We start from the raw sequence: 26,198 nt of genomic DNA on the forward strand, positions 1-26,198 counted from the left end.
TACATCTCAGGTCAGTCACAACATGGACAATGACAAAGTCGTATTTGTACTTGTTGTGGAGTGACTTGAGTGCATGCATTATATGGTGGATCCTGGCACCCGACAGGCAGCTGACAGTAATTTTCTCCTCGTTCAGCCTGGTGAGTGGGACATCAGTGTGCCTGACTATACAGTCATCTATGACTAAAGTGTTGGGTACATTGTCTTGCCTTAGGGGCTGTTATTTGGTGGCGCACTGGTGTTTTGAGCTATGTGTCACTTTGGTTGTGATTGGTGTTTGTTTGCATTTCAGCTTCGGAGGTCCTTGTTGCTTGGGCAGGTTAATGTTAAGGGCCTCCACATAAGTGGGTTTAGTGTTACTATGTGTGGATGCTAGTGATGTGAGTTCTGAAGGGCTATGTGTTGCTTGAGGTGTAGTGCAGGTGTTAACCTTCTCCTCTTGACTGTCTAGCTCAATCTTGGTTGGAGAGAGCTTTGCTTCCAGCTTGGCTATGTAAGTGCATCTCTCGCAGGTTGTAGTGTTGGGTGGCAGGAGGAGAGAGCTGTCTGTACATGAGGCAATTGCTGCATTGCCCCAGTATGACAAGATTTACCAGTTGGACAGGAGAAATCACCGGAAGCTAACCCTTGGACAAGCCTAGTTTGGTGTTTCTTTTGTAAAGTACAAGAGCTGTTTTACCTTACCTTGGCAAGGTACTTTGCAATTATAGGCTGTTTAGTGCCTATGATTAATTTATCCTTATTAACAAGGAAAACTGAGTGCTTGTATAGGTTTAAGCCTTTCTAGTGCTTTCCAGCAGGTTTTAGAGCAAGAGCTAGCCACATGGATTCAGAGTTTAGTGCTACTACTGAGAAACCAGCTAGTTCTAAGGGAAAATTTGAAAAGCAGACTTTCTAGCACCAGGAATAGTTTAAAGTGCTAGGCTAATAAGGTAATAAAAGGGCAGGAGAGCAGAGAACTAGCAGATCTAAGGGAAAAATTAAAAAGCACCACTCAGAAGCATACAAAAAATGATGGCTGGTTTTATATAGTTTGATTTGTATCTCAATAAGTTAAGTTCGTGGGTCTCAAGGAATCTGCCTTGAGGTAATTTGGTTTTTCAGAATTATAGATAATTTCTATCTAAAGGCATGGTAGGTGCAAAACCATGGTACAAGAGGAGTGCTTTCTGGATTTTTAAAAAGGTTTTAGTAAAATTGCACACATGAATGTGCTCTAAGTGCAGGAGGATCTCAAGATCAGACATTATGTAATGCAGACTCCTGGCATTGAGCAGTGCTGTGTTGATACTGTCTGGTTCTTGATTTTTTTTTTTTTTACGTTTTTAAGTCCAGTAGATGGAACCTGCATAAAAAAGACATTATGGGTCAGCAGGGGACCGAGCCAATATGCAGATGCCTTTGAATGAGAGGTGCAATCCATTAAGGGCTGTGCAATTACTCATCCCAAGTTGGCACATATCACATCCCCCTCAAATGACAACATTTATTCAGCCAGTTCTTGAACTCAGTTATCTTTTCCTTGTACCTTGGTATCACTCTTGGAATCGGAAGGATTCTTTTCAATGCCAGATTCTTTCCTGTATTTCTGATATGCATGACAAAAGCTCAGGAATGTCTCTCGGCATAACTTTCAGTGTTTTGCACATCAGATTGTTTAAACCCACATGAACCCACCAACATATCATAATCATACTTGTTCAGCAAGCGGGGTTTGAGGCGCCTTGCAACAGAGATCTTGGCACCTGAAAAACAACTCACAGTCCGACTGTTTTTGTGTATCCTTGTGAGAGTAGAGTCCATATGCACCTGACACTTGAGTCACTCACCACCAGAACATTTTTATTAGTAAAGGGTTTATGACTTCTGGGTTTGGGGCAGTTTCTTTTTTTTGGTGACTCTCAATGATGGATGTGAGGTATGTGTTGTGTTTGATTTCTCCAAAGTCCTAGTCTTGCTTGACCTTAGAAATTTAGGCAATGATTTTATTACAGCCTTAGCAGATGATAATTTTTCAGTGTCCTTTAGTGCAATTGAGTTGGGGGTTTCTTTCAGGTATACTGAATGCCTGCATGGATGTATACATATTGTGTTTTGTCTGTCATTCCATATATAAAGTCATTTATCTATTGTCTTTATTCCTTCATGTCAACTCTGATCCCTGATATTCATGTTTTATATATATCTATATATATGTAAATAACTACTTTAGTAAATGAAATTAACAGAGCGACGGAATTTAAATTATCGATACGAGAAAACTAAAATTGCTGTAAGAATGAATGTTTAACATGCCGAACTTATAATAGACAGCTACATCGTATGTCAAACAGTGCTTGAACTTCTGAATGGCAATAGTGGAGCATTCAGAAAAAAACAGCTGCTCCAGTTAGACATATTTTAACACAGAAATGTACATTAATCAGTTCTGTATAGAGATCATGGTACAGTGAGGATGGGAAAATTTACCCTTTTTCCCACTGTAGTGCAATCTTGGAGTTGGTTTATATAATTTGCAAGGGGTGTGGGGTACAGGGGAGCTGGCCATCAAAAACATTGCAAAATTACATTTCTATATTAAAATATGTGATTAAACGGAGTAGCTGTTTTTTGTGAAAGGTCATTAATCTCCATTCACAAGTTAGAGTGCTGTTTGGCAGATGCAGTAGGTTTTCGTTGTTCCTAAATTGAGCTTGTAAATGTTCGTTCTTACAGCAGTTTTGGTGTTCTTGTCTTATTCATTTATATTTTGCTGTTCTGGCAATTTAATCTTCTAAACCAGATCCATATAAGTATATATATATATATATATATATATATATATATATATATATATATATATATATATACATATATATATATATATATATATATATATATATATATATATATATACAGATACACAGATGTATATCTATGGATTCACTTCATATCCTCGAAATACTGAAATATCGAAATTCAGTATTTCGAAGCTATAAAGTCGAATTTTTAAAACCACAAAAACACAGAACTGCGAAATTCAAAATCTCCCACACTGGAGATTTTGAATTTTGCAGTTCTAATGTACACACACACACACACACACACACACACACACACACCATCCTCCCCACACACAAACACAAGCTCTCTACTACTTAAAAAGCAGAGGGGCAAGACCCCTGCACCACCCTCCATGTGGGGGGATGAGCCCCCCACCACCCCTACTTATATATTCTAACTCCGAGGTCGCACTACACACAAACACACACACACACCACCACACAAGCTACATTCTGCTCGCATACACATCACAGCAGCAAAACACAATAACACACACTACAGCTACAACACAAAACCCATAACACACACACACTTACCTGAATCCGTAACCACAGCGGAACCTCAAAAGCATGAAATTCAAAACCTCCGGTATTCCAGGTGTTGAATTTCATGTTTCTGAGCTTCCGCTCTTGTCAGGATTCCACTTATGGGCTTGAAATAATGAATTTTGACATTTCGGTATGTCGAGCTTCTAAACTGAATCCATATACATAGATATGTATACATATGGATCTACCTGACAACATCGACACTTCATAACACCAACAACGACTTCACCGACACCACATAATCGACAGTTCACAAACACGACACCTCATACACTCGACACATCATAACAACAAACAAAACAAATCCCCTGTCCAAAACCCACACACACAACACAAGCACACCAAAATCCTTACAAACCAACACTAACCCTTACATACACAACTATCTACAACCCTAACCGAAACCTTAACCCTAAGGTCCGTCACTATCGCACACTCACCTAACCCGAGCCCTAACCCTAACTCACTTAACCCGCCCCTAACCCAAAAAATATCACTACTGCACCCTTACCTAACCCGTGCCCTAACCCTAACTCACTTATCCCACCCCTATCCCTACAGACCGTCAACATCGCACACTTACCTTACTCGCACCCTTACCTAACCCGCGCCCTAACCCTAACTCACTTATCCCACCCCTATCCCTACAGACCGTCAACATCGCACACTTACCTTACTCACACCCTAATGGCCGTCACTACCGCATGCTTACACATCCTTTCCCCATCTCAGTGTTCTCAGCGTCGGTGTTTTCCTCCGTCGGTCTTCTGACTTGTCGATCTTCTGGCGCCGGTGAAGTCGTTGTCGGTGTTATGACATGTCGATGTTGTCAGGTAGATCCATACATATACATACATGTACATGTATGTACACAGATATACACGGTATTTTGTCATTCACTCCATATACAAATGTAATGCATATATGGTCTTTACCCTGTACTGAGACAGAAACAAGTGTGCTTGTGTGTGCATGTGTGTGAGTGTGTGTGTGTGTGTGTGTGTGTGTGAGTGTGTGTGTGTGTGGGTGTGTGTGTGTGTGTGTGTGTGTGTGTGTGTGTGTGTGTGTGTGTGTGTGTGTGTGTGTGTGTGTGTGTGTGTGTACATACAGGTATGTCAGTTTGAATGTCTTCATGTATGTGGAACAGAGTATCAGGGGGAACTGTGCCTATGGGCTGCATGCTCTGCCAGTGGTAATTATTGCAGGAATGTGCTGATCGGTACCGTGGTCTGCTAGTGGTAATTACTGCAGGAATGTGCTGATCGGTACCATGGCCTGCTAGTTGTAATTACTGCAGGAATGTGCCGATCGGTACCATGGTCTGCTAGTGGTAATTACTGCAGGAATGTGCTGATCAGTACCATGGCCTGCTAGTTTTAATTACTGCAGGAATGTGCCGATCGGTACCATGGTCTGCTAGTGGTAATTACTGCAGGAATGTGCTGATTGGTACCGTGGTCTACTACTGGTAATTACTGCAGGAATGTGCTGATTGGTACCATGGCCTGCTAGTGGTAATTACTGCAGGAATGTGCTGATCAGTACCATGGCCTGCTAGTGGTAATTACTGCAGGAATGTGGTGATTGGTACCGTGGTCTGCTAGTGGTAATTACTGCAGGAATGTGCTGATCGGTACCGTGGTCTGCTAGTTTTATTTACTGCAGGAATGTTCTGATTGGTACCATAGTCTGCTAGTGGTAATTACTTCAGGATTGTGCTGATCAGTACCATGGCCAGCTAGTGATAATTACTGCAGGATTTTTTTGATCAGTACCATGGTCTGCTAGTGGTAATTACTGCAGGAATGTGCTGATCAGTACCATGGCCTGCTAGTTTTAATTACTGCAGGAATGTGCCGATCGGTACCATGGTCTGCTAGTGGTAATTACTGCAGGAATGTGCTGATTGGTACCGTGGTCTACTACTGGTAATTACTGCAGGAATGTGCTGATTGGTACCATGGCCTGCTAGTGGTAATTACTGCAGGAATGTGCTGATCTGTACCATGGTCTGCAAGTGGTAATTACTGCAGGAATGTGCGGATCAGTACCATGGTCTGCTAGTGGTGATTACTGCAGGAATGTGCTGATCAGTACCGTGGTCTGCTAGTGTTAATTACTGCAGGAATGTGCTGATGGGTACGTGGTCTGCTAGTTGTAATTACTGCAGGAATGTGTTAATTGGTACCATGGTCTGCTAGTGGTAATAACTGCAGGAATGTGCTGATCAGTACCATGGCCTGCTAGTGGTAATTACTGCAGGAATGTGCTGATTGGTACCATGGCCTGCTAGTGGTAATTACTGCAGGAATGTGCTGATGGGTACGTGGTCTGCTAGTTGTAATTACTGCAGGAATGTGTTAATTGGTACCATGGTCTGCTAGTGGTAATAACTGCAGGAATGTGCTGATCAGTACCATGGCCTGCTAGTGGTAATTACTGCAGGACTGTGCTGATCGGTACCATGGCCAGCTAGTGATAATTACTGCGGGAATGTTCTGATTGGTACCATGGTCTGCTAGTGGTAATTACTTCAGGAATGTGCTGATTGGTACCATGGTTTGCTAGTGGTAATTATTGCAGGAATTTGTTGATTGGTACCATGGTGTGGTAGTGTTAGTTACTACAGGAATGTGCTGAGTGGTACCCTGGTCTGCTAGTTTTAAATACTGCTGGAATGTGCTAATTGGTACCATGGCCTGCTAGTGGTAATTACTGCAGGAATTTGCTGATCGGTACCATGGTCTGCTAATGTTAATTACTGCAGGAATTTGCTGATCGGTATCATGGTCTGCTAGTGTTAATTACTGCAGGAATGTGCTGATTGGTACCATGGCCTGCTAGTGGTAATTACTGTAGGAATGTGCTGATGGGTACATGGTCTGCTAGTTGTAATTACTGCAGGAATGTGCTAATTGGAACCATGGTCTGCTAGTGGTAATAACTGCAGGAATGGGCTGATTGGTACCATGGTCTGCTAGTGTTAATTACTGCAGGAATGTGCTGATCAGTACCATGGGCTGCTAGTTCATAGGTAGGTACTAGGCTAGCTGCCTGAAGACATTTATAAGCCTAGCCAGAATGTGTTGGCTTTTGCCACCCCTTTATATTAGTTCCCTGGTGTTAAATACTGCAAGAATGTGCTGATTGGTACCATGGTCTGCTAGTGTTAATTACTGCAGGAATGTGCTGATTGGTACCATGGCCTGCTAGTGTTAATTACTGTAGGAATGTGCTGATTGGAACCATGGACTGCTAGTAGTAATTACTACAGACATGAGCTGATCACTACCATGGTCTGCTAGTGGTAATTACTGAAGGAATTTACTGATCAGTACCGTGGTCTGCTTGCTGTTATTACTGCAGGAATTTGCTAATTCGTACCATGTTTGCTAGTGTTAATTACTGCAGGAATGTAATTACTGCAGGAATGTGTTGATCGATACCATGGTCTGCTACTGGTAATTATTGCAGGAATTTGCTGATTGGTGCCATGCTCTGCTAGTGTCAATTACTGCAGGAATGTTCTGACTGGTACCATGATCTGCCTGTGGTAATTACTGTAGGAATGTGCTGATTGGTCCCACGGTCTGCCAGATGTAGTTACTGCAGGAATGTGCTGTTTGGTACTGTGGTGTGCTAGTGGTAATTACTGCAGGAATGTGCTGAGCAGTACCATGGTCTGATAGAGGTAATTACTGCAGGAATGTGCTGATTGGTACTGTGGTCTGCAAGTGGTAATTACTGCAAGAATGTGCTGATTTGTACCATGGTCTGTTAGTGGTAATTACTGCAGGAATGTGTTTATTGGTTCCATGGTCTGCTAGTGTTAATTATTGCGGAATGTGTTGATCGGTACTATGGTCTGTTAGTGTTAATTACTGCAGGAATGTGCTGATTGGTTCCATGGTCTGCTAGTGTTAATTACTACAGGAATAGGTTCATAGGTAGGTACTAGGCTATCTGCCCGGGGGGTATTTATAAGCCTAGCCAGAGTGTGTCTGCTTTCGCCACCCCATTGATTAATTAACTGATCCTCTGTCAAGCAGAACCAATGATGTGATCCCATGGGTGTATTTTCTGTTACCCATCCACTCGTCAAGGTTTCTCTTGAAGAGTGTTAGTGAGGGGCTCTACCTGATGTAATTTGGAATTTTGTTCCAAAGCATGGGGAGTCTCTGTGACAGGATTCTATCCCTCCAGCATGTTCTATTTATTGTTGTGGCGAGGTTTAGCTTACTAGAGCGCATGGCTCTCAGTGACTTGGATTTCTTTAGGTAGAGTGTGTCCATCAATTCTGAGTTGGACATTGCTTTGTAATTCAGGCAGAGATCACCTCTGAGTAAGCGATATGCCACTGAATACAGCAAGAGTTTTTTTCAGTCGGGCTGCATAGAACATATGTTTGAGACCAGTAATCCTCTTGCTGAGGTACGTTTGTGGTCTTTCCAGCTGGTGGAAGTGTCTTGTTAGGTACTTCCCAAATGGGGCATTGTACTCTATAATGGGTCTAATGAGTGATGAGTAGAGGGGCACTATAACCTCTTTATATCTAGATGTGAACCCTTTAGTAATTAGATGGGCCACATAGAAGGATTTCCTAACTACTTTGGCAATATGATTGTCAAAGGAGAGATTACTATCTACCTGGGTCCCCAGATCTCTTATTACCTCTTCTGTATTAAGGGGGCTGCCACCTATGTGGTAATTTGTGGGTGTTTTGTTTTTCCCAAATGGGATGACTATGCATTTTTTGGCATTTAGCTTGAGGCCATGACTTTGACACCAGGTGTCCGTCTCAGTAAGACCCTTTTGGAGGATGTCCGTGTCAGCCAGAGAGTCAATTATGACTCCCAGTTTGCAGTCATTGGCGAACTTGGTTAGCCATAGTCCTCCTGTGTTTGCCTGTACTTCTGAGAAGTATATGCTGAACAGTAGGGGTCCCAGGACTGACCCTTGCACGACACCACTTGTGACTGGTTTAGAGTCAGACCTAGAGCCCGCTATTCTTACCATTTGAGTTCTGTCTGTAAGCCATTTGACAACCCATGTCATGACGTAGGGGTTTATGTTCAGGCTGGTGAGTTTTTCTGTAATACCTGAGTGGGGAATGGTGTCAAATGCCTTGGTGAGGTCAAGGTAGGCTGTGTGAACCACCTTTCCCTCGTCTATGGCCTTGGTGACTGTCTCGAAGAAATCAACCAGGTTTAGTAGGCATAATCTGTCCTTAATAAAGCCGAACTGGGTCGGGTCAAGTGTTTGGAGGTTCCCAATGTCTTTGTTAATGAGTTCCATGATGATGCACTCCATAGCCTTCCAGACCAGGCAGTCAGGCTTATGGGGCAATAGTTACCAGGGTCTGCTGTGGCCCCTCCATTGTGCAGAGGAATAACCGTTGCTGTGAGCTATTCTATGAGCACAGAGCCTGTGGAGAGGCTGAGGTTGAACAGCGTGTTTAGGTGGGGGGTTAGTTTGTTCTGTAGTTTGTGCAAGACGCAGCCTGGGACACCATTTGGTCCCATTGACACTGTGCTTTTGGCATTTGAAGGGGTGTTTTCACCTGTGCATCTGAGATTTTTGGAACACTACACTTTTCCGGTATTGTTGTGGGCCCTTTTGGAGGTGAGAGGGGGGTGAAGTTTGCACTGAATCTATCTGCAAGGATGTTGGCAATATCAGTAGGTTCAGTATATTTTGTGCTATTTTGCACTAGTTCAGTGCATATCTGCGAGTTGCCACTAAGATTCTTAACATAGCTAAAGAAGGCTTTGTGGTTATCTTTTGAATCCTTGGCTATTTTTCTTTCAAAGTTAGCCTTGGATGATTTCATGAGGGACCTCAGTTTCTTACTGATACTGATCAGGGATGTCTTTCCTTCCTGGGATTTGCTTTTTTTCTGAACTAGTTTCCTCCTTCTATTGTATAGCCTGTTTATGGCAGGGATCCACCGGATTGGTTTCCTTCTCTTAAGGGAGTGAGTCTTGGTTTTGCTAGGGATGGCATGATCCATGCATCCTTGTAGGTGCTCATAGAGTGCATTTGTAAAGGTTTCTGCATCTTGCACAGCATTATCCTTTAGCGTGGGAGCTGTGAAACTTATCACCTCTGTCTTAAGTAAGGTGAAGTTTGCTTTAGAAAAGTGTTTTACTGTGGTTTCCTTAGTTAGGAGTGGGGGTGGGGTGTGGACATCCAGAGTGATTAGTTTATGGTGTGATCTAACCAGTGACGGGTTGACCTCTGGTGTGGAACACCTGTCGCCCATGTTGGTGATGACCAGGTCCAATATGTTTTCATCTCTGGTAGGGGAGTTTGCCAGCTGATCCAGAGCATTTGAGTTGATGAATTCCAGGAAGCGCCGGGCCTGGGAATTTGAACTCGAGTAGTTTTCCCAGTGAATGGTAGGGTAATTGAAATCGCCCAATATCAGGGTGTTTGGTAGGACCTTCATGTTTTCCAGTGTCTCCAGAAAGGTGGAGTGGTGATCCTGGGTCATGGAGGGTGATATGTAGCAGGCCACAATTTGCATTTCAGATTTGCCTGATGTTAGTTGCACATGGATGATCTCGGAGGTATCATGCTGCCCCACTAACCTGGAGGTGTAGGTATACTTGATGAATATGGATACACCCCCTTCCTTTTGTGTTTCGGTCCTTGTTCTGCGGGCGAAATGTGTGGTATCAGTTGTAGCCCGGTAGTGCTGGGGTGCTCTCTGGAGCCTTGAACCAGGTTTCAGTTACTGCACAGATGTCGATGTTCTCCATATTGAGGAGTGCTTCGCGCCTGTGCATTTTGAGATTTAAACTCCTGGCATTGAGAAGCATAACCCTCAGTTTTTTGTTAATTGTGCTGTTTACAGAGGTGGTTTTGACTTTTGACCCTTGCCTAAGAAAGGCATTATGGGGGCAGCAAGAGCCTTGGCCAGTATTCGAAAGCCTAGGGGTGACAGGTGCAAGCCGTCTCTTGCGAAGCAACGTGGCTTGTCGAGCATGTCGTCCCAGGCTGACAGACACTGGATCCCCTTTGAATGACACCAAAAGCTTAGCCAATTGTTGAAATTGATCATTTTTTCTTTATATTGAGGTATCATTCTTGGTGAGGGCAGAATGCTACTCAGGGTCAGGGTCATACCAGCCTGGGCTACATGATCAGAAAGCTCTTCCATGTCTCTCTTCATGTAGTCCAGGGAAGTATGTCTCAGGTCATTCGCACCAACATGAACAATGACAGATTCATATTTGTACTTGTTCTGGAGTGACCTGAGTGCTTGTGTTATGTGGCAGATTCTGGCTCCTGAAGGCAGCTAACAGTAACCTTCTGCTTGTCCAGCCTAGTGAGTGGGACGGCAGTGTGCCTGACTATAGAGTCACCTATTACTAGTGTGTTATGTATGTTATTTCGCCTTAAGGGCTGTGATTGTGCGGCACACTGATTTTGTGTATTAAGTGTTGTCTGGTTTGTGACGGTATGTGCAGGTTGTTTGGGTGTCTGCTTTGGAGGTCTCTGATGCTTTTGCAGGTTTTTATTTAGAGAATCCGAGTATGATTTTGTGTCTTTATGTGTATTTTATGCCAGTGCTGTTTTAGTAGGTCTGTGTGTGGCTGGAGTTGTGGTGCAAGTGTTAACCTTCTCCTCTTGATTGTCTGTTCCAGTCTTGGGTGGAGACAGCTTAGCTTCCAGTTTGGCTGTATAATTGCAACTCTCGCATATGTTAGTGTTTTGTGGTAGGAGGAGAGGGTTGTTTGTGTACATGAAGCAGTTGTAACATTGCCTCAGGATACCAAGATTCACCAGCTGGACTGCAGAGTACACCTGAAATTGCCCTTTGGTCATGCCTGAATAGTAGGGTGAGCTGCTTGGTTGGTGAGGGGTGAATAAAGAGCCTTGCCCTGCTGGGCAATCAGTGTCAGGGTATATTAGTGCTTGCTATTAGGTCTGAGCAAGTGCTGGGCTGTAAGATGCATTTTGAGTGCTTAGGTTGAGAGTTAGACTAGTTTCAAGGGAAAAACTGAAGAGGAGACTTAGTGGAGCCGGGAATAATTTAACCGTAGCTAACCGGCACTGCCCTGTGTGCAAAACCGTGCAAACACGGTTTTTATAGTAGGGAAATGAAAGAGATAGAAATTAGCCCAAAGTGGCCAATAAACTACTAACTTCTGGGCTGGAACCACTCCTCCTGGGACAGAGAGGTTGCTCAAAGCTCCCCTCTCTCACAGGTGAACAGAGAAACTTCCTTCTATCTAAGTAAGGTATGGGCAACTCAGAAACTAGTATCACAGCCCTGAATTCAGCACTAGCCTGAAAACTGGACTGTACTAGCTTAGAAAGGTGGGAAACACGGACTTTTTTTTTTGGGGGGGGGTTTGAAAAGATAAGGCAAAAACAGTAAAAAATACACTTGAAACAGTTTTAAATGACTACAATCAGAAAAGGCTATCACACTTTAGTGTGTAGCCTACAACAGTTAAACAAATTACTTTTTAAAAGTGCAGGCAGTCAAATAAGTATAATATGTGAAAACAAACAAGCTTTTAAATCTCAATAAATGCTGGAAAATCTGTGTTTAGAAGGAAAACAGTTAAGAACAGCAAGAAAGTACAGAAAACTGATACTTAATCACTCCAAAGTCTCTCTCCTAAGCTAGAAGGCTTGTATCAGTTTAAGGCTTTCTAGTGTTACCAGTAGGTTAGTTACAGGAAAGATGGGAAACAAGCGCAGATGTGGTCTTTTAAACCAGAATGTTGAAAGAGATGGACAAACTGTCCAAATGGTCAAAAAACTAGAATTTCTGGGCCAAGAACCTCTCCTCTCATGGTAGACAGGCTACCTAGTGCTTACCACTCCCACTGATAAGCTAGAAGGCTTTCCTCCAACACAGAAAAGCTTGTGGGGCTCAGAAGCTTACCAACAGTCCTGGATACAGCAACTCTGTATCTGGACTAAGCTAGTTACAGGAAAGGTGGGAAACAAGTGCAAGTGTGGCTTTTAAACCAGAATGTTGAAAGAGATGGAAAAAAACTGCCCAAATGGCCAATAGCTACAATTTCTGGGCCAGGAACCACTCTTCTTGTGGTAGATAGGCTTCCTAATGCTTACCACTCCCGCTGATAAGCTAGAAGGCTTCCCTCCAAAACAGAAAGGCTTGGGGGGCTCAGAAGCTTACAAAGAGTCCTGGAATACAACAGATCTGTACCTGGACCAGACTAGTTACAGGAAAGGTGGGGAACAAGTACAAACGTAGGCTTTTAAGCCAGCAAGTTGAAAGAGATGGAAAACTGCCGAAACGGCCAAATAAACTACAATTTCTGGGCCAAAACTCACTCTTCCCGTGGAGGATAGGCTACCTAGTGCTTACCACTCCCAATGATAAGCTAGAAGGCTTTCCTCCAACACAGAAAGGCTTGGCGGCTCAGAAGCTTACTAACAATCCTGGATACAGCAACTCTGTAACCGGACTAGACTAGTTATAGGAAAGGCGTGAAACAGGCACAAGTGCGGCTTTCCAACCAGAATGTTGAAAGCGATGGAATTGCTTCCCAAATGGCCAATAAGCTATAATTTATGTGCCAGAAACCACTCCTCCTGTGGTACATAGGTTACGTAGTGCTTACCACTCCCACTGATAAGCTAGAAGGCTTCTCTGATCGGTAACATAGTCTGCTAGTGTTAATTACTGCAAGAATGTGTTGATCGGTACCATGGTCTGCAAGTAGTAATTACTGCAAGAATGTGCTGATTGGTACCCTAGACTGCAAGTGGTAAATACTGCAGGAATGTGCTGATTAGTACCATGGTCTTCTAGTGTTAATTACTGCAGGAATTTGCTGATTGGTACCATGGTCTGCTAGTGTTAATTACTGCTGGAATGTGCTAATTGGTACCATGGTCTGCTAGTGTTATTTACTGCTGGAATGTGCTAATTGGTACCGTGGTTTGCTAGTGTTAATTACTGCAGGGATGTGTTGATCGGTACCGTGGTCTGCTAGTTGTAATTAATGCAGGAATGTGCTGATCGGTACCATGGTCTGCTAAAGGTAATTACGACAGGAATGTGCTGATCAGTACCATGGTCTGCTAGTGTTAATTACTGTAGGAATTTGCTGATTGGTACCATGGTCTGCTAGTGGTAATTATTGCAGGAATGTGCTGATTGGTACTGTGGTCTGTTAGTGTTATTTACAGCAGGAATGTGCTGATTGGTACTGTGGTCTTCTAGTGCTAATTACTGCAGGAATGTGCTGATCGGAACCATGGACTGTTAGAGGTAATTACGGCAGGAATGTGCTGATTGGTACCGTGGTCTGCTAGTGAAAATTACTGCAGGAATGTGTTGATTGGTACCGTGGTCTGCTAGTGTTATTTACTGCTGAAATGTGCAAATTGGTACCGTGGTCTGCTAGTGTTAATTACTACAGGAATGTGTTGATCCGTACTGTGGTCTGCTAGTTGTAATTACTGCAGGAATGTTCTGACTGGTACCATGGTCTGCTAGTTGTAATAACTGCAGGAATGTGCTAATTGGTACTATGGTCTGCTAGTGGTAATTACTGCAGGAATGTCATGATCGGTACCATGGTCTGCTAAAGGTAATTACGGCAGGAATGTGCTGATTGGTACCATGGTCTGCTAGTGTTATTTACTGCTGGAATGTGCTAATTGGTACTGTGGTCTGTTAGTGTTAATTACTGCAGGAATATGTTGATCGGTACCGTGGTCTGCTATTTGTAATTACTGTAGGAATGTGCTAATTGGTACCATGGTCTGCTAAAGGTAATTATTGCAGGAATGTGCTGAATGTGCATTAATTGCAACTAGCAGAACATGGTCCCAATCAGCACATTAGTGTAGTAATTACCACTGGCAGCCCATGGTACCAATCGGCACATTCCTGCAGTAAATACCACTAGTAGACCATGGTACCGATCCACACATACCTGCAGTAATTACCACTGGCAGACCACGGTACCAATAAGCACATTCCTGCAGTAATTACCACTGGCAGACCATGGTACCAATTAGCACATTCCTGCAGTAATTAACACTAGCAGCCCATGGTACCAATCGGCACATTCCTGCAGTAATTACCACTAGCAGACCACGGTACCAATCGGCACATTCCTGCAGTAATTAAAACTAGCAGGCCATGGTACCGATCAGCACATTCCTGCAGTAATTACCACTAGCAGACCATGGTACCAATTAGCACATTCCTGCAGTAATTAAAACTAGCAGGCCATGGTACCAATCGGTACATTCCTGCAGTAATTAAAACTAGCAGACCATGGTACCGATCAGCACATTCCTGCAGTAATTAAAACTAGCAGACCATGGTACCGATCAGCACATTCCTGCAGTAATTACCACTAGCAGACCATGGTACCAATTAGCACATTCCTGCAGTAATTACCACTAGCAGACCACGGTACCGATCAGCACATTCCTGCAGTAATTAACACTAGCAGACCATGGTACTGATCAGCACATTCCTCCAGTAATTACCACTAGCAGGCCATGGTACCAATCAACACATTCCTGCAGTAATTACTACTAGCAGACCACGGTAACAACCAGCACCTTTCTGCAGTAATTAACACTAGCAGGCCATGGTACCAATCAGCAGATTCCTGCAGTAATTAACACTAGCAGACCATGGTACCGATCAGCACATTCCTGCAGTTATTACCACTAGCAGACCATGGTACCAATCGGCACATTCCTGCAGTAATTAAAACTAGCAGACCATGGTACCGATCAGCACATTCCTGCAGTAATTACCACTAGCAGACCATAGTACCAATCAGGACATTCCTGCTGTAATTACATAGGTTCATAGGTTCATAGATTAGTACTAAGCTAACTGCCCTTGCGAGCCAATTTAAGCCTACCTAATTACCCCTTATGAGACTCAAACCCTGCACCGTGTGTTTGTAAGGCAAACACCTTAACCATTAGGCCACCCTCCCCACTAAAATGAGGGCTGTGGGAATCAAACCTTGTATCACAGAAACTATATCCCACAATCTTAACCACAACACCAACTGACAGACATTACCACTAGCAAACCATGGTACCGATCGGCACATTCCTGCAGTGACTACCACTACCAGACAAAGGTACAATTCAGCACATTCCTGCAGTAATTATGCCATAATTACCACTATCAGACCATGGTAGCAATCAGACCATGGTCTGCTAGTGTTAATTACTGCAGGAATGTGCTGATTGGTACCATGGTCTGTTAATGGGTAATTACTGCAGGAATATGCTGACTGGTACCATGGTCAGCTAATGTTAATTACTACAGGAATGTGTTGATTGGTACCTTGGTCTGCTAGTGTTATTTACTGCAGGAATGTGCTGATTGGTACCGTGGTCTGCTAGTGTTAATTACTGCAGGAATGTGCTAATTGGTACCAAGGTCTGCTAGTGGTAATTACTGCAGCAATGTGCTGATTGGTACCAAGGTCTGCTAGTGTTAATTACTGCAGGAATGTGCTAATTGGTACCATGGTCTGCTAGTGGTAATTACTGCAGGAATGTGCTGATCCATACCATGGTCTGCTAGTGGCAATTACTGCAGGAATGTGCTGATCCATACCATGGTCTGCTAATGTTAATTACTGCAGCAATGTGCTGATTGGTACCGTGGTCTGCTAGTGGTAATTACTGCAGGAATGTGCTGATTGGTACCGTGGTCTGCTAGTGATAATTACTGCATGAATATCCTGATCGGTACTAGTGGTATTTACTGTTTTTTTTAGAGATGGCTTCCTCATTGCAGCTAATCATATCTCTGAATCACCTTTTTCATGATTGCATAAATTGTCCCTTTATGAATCCAAGGGATGGCGACATTAATGTATGTTTTTCTGCAAACAGCCTGGCTAAGAATTTAGCCTTGCACCCATTGTTACCCATAATATGTGGCTTGAGCCAGTCAGCATAAAAAATACCTGCTACAATCCAGTCCATAAAAAGTGAGCACAAACATTTTAAAACACTCTCCCATTTTTCTTGTTACTTCACTCCCAGACACAGTATTGCAAGTTTTGGCTGCAGCACTTGCATGTAAGTGTCTTTAGTGGTGTGTAATGTGACAATTTGTAGTCATAAATCGGCATGAAGACTAAAATCAGAATTCACTGTACTGCTAAAAGGGATGCAGCTGGGAAGAAAGTCAGGCCGCTGACTATTGTTAATCCAGAAGATTTAGGTCAAGAGCCTGTCGTGGTAAATCCACTTCTGCAGAGTTCATGAAATGTTTACAGGCTTACGCAAGTAAATACACGTGCAGTAACACAACTGTGTAGAACTTAATATTATAGAAAGTTCTAGTGAGAGCAAAAATTGTACACAATGGAAAAAAATAGGCCCATGATGCATCAGTCAGAGATGTAATACATCAGATTCAAACAGAGTGATATAACCGACCCTGAAATCAAAACTGATAAGTTAGGAGGTAAGCAGAAGTGCAAGGCTGGATAAAGGATTAAGTAGTTTAATTTTTACAGGGGGGTGCAGATTGGATGGAATACAATAATAACAACAGAATCAGAGTGAAGTGAAGAAGGAGGTAAGGTAGGGTTGGTTAAGCAGAAAGAGGGGGTACGGTTTTATGGTTGGGTGAAACAGGAACATGATGCTATTTTAGTGCAGCTTTCATTTTGCAAGAGAACTCATTTGTAGCTTCAGTTCATCTGTGTCATTCCTGAGTTTAAAGGCAAGAATATAGAAAAACAGGATTCCTATCAGCCAGGACATTTGGTAGTCTGTAGTGTTGGTTTGCGATTGAATATTATAAAGGTGTCATTTTAGACTGAATGTTTTCAGGTTACTTGAGGACGATTGTTTGGTGTTATGATTTTGCAAATAACAGGAAAGTAAGTGCTGTCCTTTCATTAAATGAAAGCCAGCTACATCACCGAGATTCTAGAATAACCCCACAGAAACAACTACAAAGGATTTGTAGGTCTGAGATTTTAGCTGGAAAAGCACATGAGAAGTGGGAGTCTGTATTCAAAACTAATGTGGAAAATACCATTTCTGATTAAGTTGTTTTTGTGGCAATAATAAAAGAGACATTTTAAATAAGTTGGTCTATGTGTGTGGTGGACATTGTGTGGTGAATGTAGTGCGTGTGTTCTTGACAACTCTCCTTGTTTGCAAGATTTTTGACTTAATTGAAATTGCGTATGTGCATATCCTGCATACGTTCTGTTTCTTTATGTAATAGATTGTTGTCTGTGAACATGTAATTATTACTATGTTGTCTCAGAATGCCCATATCTACCAAGATGGTTACAGAGACATTTGGAAATTGCATATCCATGATGTCTGAACCTGTATTTGGGTGGGCTACTATAGGTTATAGACTGGGTTATAAAGCGGTCTCACTGGGTGGTCTCTTGGGTTTGACACTAGACTAAGTTATATTGTGTTGAAAGTGCTGTTTAATGTGCAAATGAGCTGCTTTAAGCTGGTCTTTGTCCAATGACTTTGTTTCAGCCACACTGAGTTACAGGGTTCAGTTGTAAGGATAGCTTTATAGATAAATGCACTTTATGAGTGTTTGTGTCTGTACACAGAACTGCTAATTTCTTGATAAAGAAAGATTGCTTGCAATTGTCCTGCTACAATAAAACAACTTAAACAAACTACCTTGTGAAGGCAATTTCACGTATTAGGAACCTTTAGAATGATTTAAAGGCCATATCAACAAATAAAATAAAATAAAGCAGTATCACTCTAAACTGTTAAGGGAAGTTCAAAAAAATAAATAAATAAAACAAATCTCTTATCTGTCAAGGCTGGAACAGGGTTAACTTAGGACTACGCTCAGAGTGTGGTAGGGTGCCAAACAGATAGGAGCTCTTAGCAAATAAGCAGGACACAATTTGTAGTAAGGGAGGTTTACTGAAGTTCAACACTGGTTTGCTGGGTGGGCACTTAGTGTTAAGGATACAGATAAATCAATGGGTAGGAAAGCACTTAAATAGGTTACACCACAGCTAATAGCAATGAAAGGGTGGGGGACTTTGGAAGTCAGATTATTATAAGGATTGGAAGCCAGAATCACAGCCTTTTCATATCACAACAAAAGAAGTGTATAAATGTTTGCCAATACAAATCAAACCTGAGCTGTAGTTCTATGGTTAGAATTTGAGAAACTTTTATCTTAACGTCTCGGTAGGGGCTGGAGCCGACTTTATGAAGAAAGGAAAAACAGTGGCGTGTTAAACAGAAAGGCATTGCAGTGCAAAGTTAATCAGGGATATACAACTATAAAGGTACTGAAACACAAATCCTGGAGCAGAATTCACAATACTGCCACTACTGTAATCTCACCCTAGAGTAATGCACCAGACTATGTTGAAATTTAGCAGTCATGCTGTAATAGATGACTAAATAAGGCTCAAATCTGGCAGCATATCACAGTTCTTTCACAGCTGCGAAAGAAGCTGCAATATTAATTGATGCCCCAGACTGGGTTCAAAATACAAAAAGCTACCCTTTATATGGAATTCTACTTTTGGGAATAGCAGTGTAGTGCAGGGTATAAACACTGTTAAAATCTTTCAGTAATACACAATCTTACTACAACTGCAAATGAAGATAAAAAACTAAAATTCCAGAAAAAAATAAATGATAACTTTATTGTTAAAATCATAGATAAAAACATAGAAGTACATAAAAGTATTGCCATAAAGATCACTATAAGTGCACCTTAAAATATTTAAGCAGAATTTAAATCAAAGCCTTCTTTTCTTTCCTTCTGATGAAAAGCTTTTATCTCACACTTTCTAGCTTTACAATCCTCTCAGAGTCTTGAACAAAAGACGCGGTCAGTCTTGTATCATTTCAATATGCTTTTCCCTGAAAACAAATCATTTAGCTAAAGACAGTGTTACTAACCTGTTGGTTGTCTCCATCTGTATATGGTAGTTTGGTTGATACATGAAACATGATCTCTTTGTTTCGAAAGTTGCAGTAAACAGACTCTGTTCCTGTCTGACCATGAGTAGTATCAAGACCCCCACGGAACCTACAGAAAACAGGTAAAAGGAAATTTATCCACATATGCAAATGAAAAACTGAAGAATGCTAATCTCAGAAGCAGGCACTTTCAATGAAATAAAACAGCTTTACAAAAGGACAAATATATGCAACACAGCATCTCAACAAATCAATTATCATTACTGGTTTATAAAACATAAGGAATCTGCTAAACAGTCATTTCAAAATGACAATATTTTATAAGCAAAGATGTATCATCTCAATTCTATTTCACTACAAAATGCGTGCAGCAGTGTAAGATGTGACATTACCAGCCCATATTCTCAGTATCTGGTGAAGTAGCTTGTCTCATAAAAAAACCCAGAACGGTGTTTACTGTTTAGTTTATTATTATGTAATTGATGTTATGGGAGTACATCTTCCCAGGAATTCATAAACGCTGCACTGCAGCCAAGCAGCACTGAACTTGTGTGCGTGACGAGCAGCATTGATGATCGTATATGGATGAAGCCAGGCCAGTGTGCGCAACAAAGAGCTTCGCATCATGACCACAGTACAGAAGTGCAGCTAGATTGTGGTAAAACATTTCACAGCCACATAGAACTACAAGCAATTATGGCAAATAATGTTGGTAGAAGAGCACTGCTAGTAGGCAATACCAGCAATGTCGGCTGGTGACTTCATATCAAAGGGGGGCTGCAGGAGTCAGCTGAATGGGTGGGGTCAACAGAAAGGTGTGTGGCCAACTAGAAAGGGGAGGAGCTATGCTCAAAACCACAAAAACGAACTTTAATTGAATACGCTGCCCTGGGTGTCAAACCATCATTATGAGAGTCCAATCAAGACAAAAAAAGTGTAGAAGAATAAAAATATTTCAATGCATTGGCTGCATGACAGCTTGCTTAATATCTAGATGGAAACAAAAAGGTTGTGAGACATGAAAAAATAAATTACTTTTTAAATACATTACTGGAATGTCAGTCAAAATCAAGTATAAGAAAAACAAGCAGCACTCAACTCAAACCACTTCTCCTTGTACTGCAGTTCTAATTAAAATTTATATTCAGCTTTATAAAAGTACCAAGCAACATACTGAAAAGTAGCAATCTCTGTGATACCCCCACTTGTAAAAATGTTTCTTATCTAAAAAAGACCTGCTGCCTGACAACAACTATCTACTTGTTTCATGGGGAAAATATGATCAAAGTAAAAAATGAAAAGCAAACAAGAAACAAGCTCAAGATACATTGCTTAAAGGATTACTGTAAAGGTAATGGACCACACACGATAGATTGGTATTCTGTTTGGTTTACAGGTAAAGCCTGGAAAGATGACTGGAAGTCTCCAACAAGTGTAATGAGCTTCTTAAAATAATGAAATCCTGTCCTTTATTACAAATACTGTCATATGCATTTCAATACCCAAGGCTTATACATTATTTAGTTAAGTATTCTCTACATGGCAATAATAGAAAGGCTTTAAATGTTGGCAATTCATTAACAGTATGCTTATTAAAGCTTACTTGCATCTTACGATCTCAGACAAGCTTACCTGATGGTCATTAAAGCATTGCTACTTAAACACAGAGCAACAGGCACTTTGTGTAATAAGCATAAATCAACAGTACAAAAATATGACATGAACCAGACCATTCGGCAAAATCAAGGACAGATGAAAAGCCACTGTAGTACTTGTGTCTACCTTGGATGGGGGGATACTCTGCACATTTACACTGCATAACTGCTCCTTGCCTTGACATCCAGAGTCGCTACAAGGGGGAGTGGGGTACAACAAGTATGTCACACTTTGAAATGTCTCTGGCTGACTGTGATGGCCCTGACACATTTGTCATACCTCTCAACCTCAGAGCAAGAAATCTGGACAAAGCCATACATAGAAGTGGGACAAAGGCCCAAAAATAAGGACAATTTTTAAATATTGCTCTTATAAACTTAGAAAGATAATAGAACAGCAGGTCTTGCGTTAGTCTAAATTTTCTGAAGGGTATCAAATCTGAAACTCAAATGTCTGTCATTATTTTCTAACTTCAGTCTTTAATGATTTGCCACTAATTTGCCAAAAAAAAAAAACCCACAATTGTATGAAAAATGGACCAAAAATGTGATGCACAAATATAAAATAGCCACACAATACAGCTGGGAACCTGTCAAATAAGGGACCCTTTTTTAATATTAGTACTGCTAACTTGAGCAGCTGACAAAATTAAAGAATCTACATGCATTTCTGAAATAACAGTAATCTATAACTCTGATTATTATAGTTATGTCTTAATTGTAAACCCTCCATGTTTTCTTCCAAAATTGCTATTTTGCGGAGAGATTATTGGGGGAAGAGCAACATTTTGAGCCAAAATCGGGGACAGTTGAGAGGTTTGGCTATGCCTAATTCTATAAAGCAATTTATTTGCATGTACCTCTCAACCTGTTAATGCAATAAATCTGGACAAGGCCAAATATATTGGGGGAACATATAAACAGTACTAAAGTTGCTCTTGTATAAACTGAGACAGTTGATAGAATAACAAGTCTTACTTTAACATGCATTTTTCAGAAGGTTATGAAGTCTGAAACTCAGTGTGTCATTATTTAGTTACTTAATTCCTAAATGATTTGCCAGAAAAACACAAATTTTATGAGGAACAAACCAAAAATAAGAAGTAAAAATCTATTCATTCTGTGAAAATCTGGACAGTTGGGAGGTATATTTCAGCTGGGGCTGTCTTTGAGTTTGCCACCCTTCCCCCTCACAAAATCATGGTCAAATGGAGCCCTCCTCCCTGCAGCCATTCCAATGATCCATCACTTGGATAGTTCACTCCATTTACCATAAACACTAATGTGCATACTGCTTTACTTCTATGATGATTTGGACTTCATTTGAAAGTTTTATTTTGCATTTTACAGTACAACACTAAGACATCTGCTAAACAAAGCAATGCAGTCTCACAATGAAAACAGACTTAGCATTAAAACATCTCTGCCCTTGAAACTAACATTCATTGAAACAGCATTGAAACCCACATTCAAAGAAAATACATTTTGCCAGTGGCAGATAAAGATTAACTTTGGGCTGTTTTCAAATCATAGGCCCCTTGCACATGAAACATACATGTGCTCTTTGATACACCTTCCTGACTGTACTAAATTATATTCCTTGTACAATACAGTACAGTTGTTAGAGGATATTTTAAATTTATTGTTTTGAACATTTTTCCAGTAAACAATGAAACAAAACGCATGCACCAATAATGCCAAAACTGCCCAATTCAGAACATTTTTCCAGTAAACAATGAAACAAAACTCATGCACCAATAATGACAAAACTGCCCAGTTCGGAACATTTCCATCATAAAAGTCTACTCAGACTTCTACAGTCCACCATTATCAGTAAATATGCACAATCTCTGAAGTAAACTTCATCTAAATAATTCCACATTAAAGAAATCTGTAACTAATGAAGAGGTTGCTGCTAGCAAACACCTTTATATTTCATGATTTCATCGAAAAATAGTGTCTGTTGCCCCTGAGGAATAAATTGCCTATATTACATTAAAAAAATGATAAGCTAGTAATATTGCAATAGGAAATGAATGGCAAACTGATAACAGGCTCATAGTTAGTATCTTCGCCAAAGAGGACATTCTCAGTATGGCAGCATCCACCCCTTGTGGGAGTAGAACCCACAGCCTTCTGCATCGAAAGTAAGTGCACAACCTGTTGTGCTATTAACAATGCAAAACGACTCAGCATACGAAGCACAAATCTTCTCTTCCCCTGCAGCTCTCAGCTCCTTGTAAAATCTACTCAATACTCAACTGCATCTCAACTTCGCTCAGAAGAAATCTGGAAAAAGCCAAAATGTATTGAGGAGGGGTCAAAAGCCCAAAAACCAAAGACACATTGAACATTGCTTGTATAATCTTGGAAAGTTGCTAGAATAAAATGCTGTGTTACCACCATACATTTTATGCCAAGGTCCCTGTGCAAAACAGTCAGAGCAACATACCACTATGCCAAATCAGCTGCTTTGTGAAAGAGAGGAAGACTGAAACTTAAATGGCTACCATTTAGTGAATTCAGTTCTCACCATAGCTGTCAACCTCTTAGCACAGAACACCTGGACAAACCCAGTAATGAGGGAATACAGCCCTCAAACATATTCAGTGAATTCAGTTCTTGCCATAGCTGTCAACCTTAGCACAAAAAACCTGGATGAAGCCAATAATGGGGGGATACAGTCCCAAAAATAGGGACAGATTTCAAATATTCATCTTATAAACTTAGAAAATTGCTAGAATAAAAGGTTTTGTGTTACTAAGTATTTTCTGAAGAATATGAAGGCTGAAATTCAAATGCCTGTCCATTTTACTTCTGACGGAAGAAAAACAATTTTCAGCAGAGGCTCAGAGAGAATTGCCTGTCAATTTTACTTCTGATAGAACAAAAATAATTTCCAGCAGAGAACCAGGGAGAAATACTGCAGACACATGTCTTTGTAAAATGGCAGGATACCAGAGCAAACCCACATAAACACAGGGAGAAGATGCAGACTCCACCCCAACCAAGAATCACACCAGAAAACCTATAATTGTAAGGTAACAATACTACCACTACACCATCAAACATTTAAGGAATTAAACATTCAGAAACCTGAAGTCTGATATTCAAATGCCTGTCAATTTTATTTAACATTTGTTAACCAGGACAGTCTGACTTGGAACAAAAAAACTATTTTCAGCAGAGGCCCAGGAAGAAATAATGCAGAGTGCAGACACATGTCTTCGTAACATGGGAGGACACAAAAGCAAACCCACAGAAACACAGGGAGAAGATGCAGACCCCACACAGAAGGCACCCCAGCCAAGAATCAAACCTAAGAACCTGTAGCTTGAGGCAACAATGCTACCACTGGGCCATCAAATAATTAAGCATTTGAACATTTAGAAACCACAGATATTATGAGGAACAGAACAAATCAAATATGAGGCAAAAATCTGCACATTTTTTACAAATGGTGGTGGGTAGGGAATTCAGGCCCTTAACACCTGCAGACAACACACATACACACACACACACACACACACACACACACACACACACACACACACACACACACACACACACACACACAGACACACACACACCTTGCCAACGAGCCTATCCATCCTGAACATCCCAGATAACTACCTACCTTGCAGCTGATAGCCTAGATAACTGCTTCACCTTCCTTGCTGCCGATATCCAAACAGTCCCTTTGCCGCAGTTGGTCCATCCCGAGCAACCCATTCCTCGTGAATGGTCGTTCTAGCCACCAGTATATAGTAACTGGGGCATTTTACACACACACACTGCTTATCTTGCCGATGAGCCTATCCATCCCGAACAGACCAGATAACTTCCCTCCTTGCTGCCGATAGCCTAGATAACCTTGCCGCCGATATCCAAACCGTCCCTTTGCTGCGATTGGTCCATCCCGAGCAACCCATTCCTCATGATTAGTCCAGCCTGCTGCTGCAGTCTGGAGTGCCTGCATTCCGTGACATCACCACTGCACAGACCGCTGGGCATCTTGGGGCTGAGATGCCTTTACCCCTATCTAGACTGCTGAGAAAGCAGTCTGAGTGTGTTCCCGTGTATTTTAGAGCATGCGCAGACTTCCGAGAATTTATGTTGTTTGTTTTTGTGTTTCTCAGCTTTATTTTCATTTGTTTTTTAGGTGGGAGGGCTGCAGTCCTATAGCATGAGCCGCCCCAGATACCAGTGATCACGCAAAATGATCCAGTGCTGATATAATCAACAGCAACAAATATATACATATAGATAGATAGATAGATAGATATAGATATACAATAGATATAAAAAGGTTACACACCCCTATTAAAATGCCAGGTTTTTGTGATATAAAAAATGAGACCACAATAAATCATTTCAAAAATTTTCCCACCTTTAATGTGACCTATAACCTGTACAATTCATTTGAAAAACAAATCTGTTAGGGGCAAAAAATATAAAAAATAAAAAACATACAATAAGCTGGTTGCATAAGTGTGCACACCCTTAAAACTAATAGGTTCATAGGTTCGGACTGGGCTATCTGCCCTAGGGCATTTATAAGCCTAGCCAGAGTGTGTGTGGCTTTCACCACCCCTTAGGATGAGAATACTACGCCCATTTAGGGTTTAGTTTACTGTGCCTTTGTCTAGTAGTGACACAGAGATGACCCCCGGGGTAAACCTACGATCTCCCATCCATTCGTCAAGATTTCTCTTGAATAGAGTTAGTGAGGGGCTCTGCCTAACATGGATTGGGATTCTGTTCCAGAGTGTAGGGAGCCTCTGGGTTATGAATCTGTCCCTCCAGCACATCCTATTTATTTCTGTGTTGAGGTTTAAGTCTCTTGCTCTCGTGGCTCTGATGGATTTGGATTTTCTGAGGTGGAGCATGTCCATTAATTCCAGATTGGACATGGCCTTGTATGTCAGGCACAGATCACCTCTGAGTAGGCGGTATGCGACTGAATAGAGCTGGAGTTTTTTCAGTCGGGCAGCATATGACATATGTTTAAGACCCTTTATTCTCTTGGTGAGGAACTTTTGGGGTCTTTCCAACTGCTGCAGGTGTCGGGTAAGATACATCCCAAATGGGACATTGTACTCAATCATTGGCCTGATAAGAGAAGAGTACAGGGGCACAATGACCTCTCTTGATCTAGATGTGAAACCCTTCATGATAAGGTGGGCAATATAGAAGGTCTTCCTAACCACTTTGGCAATGTGAGTGTCAAATGAAAGGTTAC

The 26,198-nt window shown here is 41.5% G+C and overlaps 1 protein-coding gene across 2 annotated transcripts in view; it reads right to left on the reverse strand.

Moving 5' to 3' along the window:
* Positions 1–26,198, reverse strand: part of LOC122794633 (RAP1 GTPase activating protein) — a 1,835,311-nt gene that overhangs the window by 540,460 nt on the left and 1,268,653 nt on the right. For both annotated transcript variants that reach the window (XM_044063215.1, XM_044063214.1), the window contains exon 11: positions 19,281–19,410. In XM_044063215.1, coding sequence (XP_043919150.1) covers positions 19,281–19,410 — 130 coding nt within the window. The remainder of the gene's footprint in view (positions 1–19,280; positions 19,411–26,198) is intronic.

This window comes from Protopterus annectens, chromosome 2.part1 (assembly GCF_019279795.1).
Source record: "Protopterus annectens isolate FY-2018-M chromosome 2.part1, PAN1.0, whole genome shotgun sequence".
NCBI lineage: Eukaryota > Metazoa > Chordata > Ceratodontiformes > Protopteridae > Protopterus > Protopterus annectens.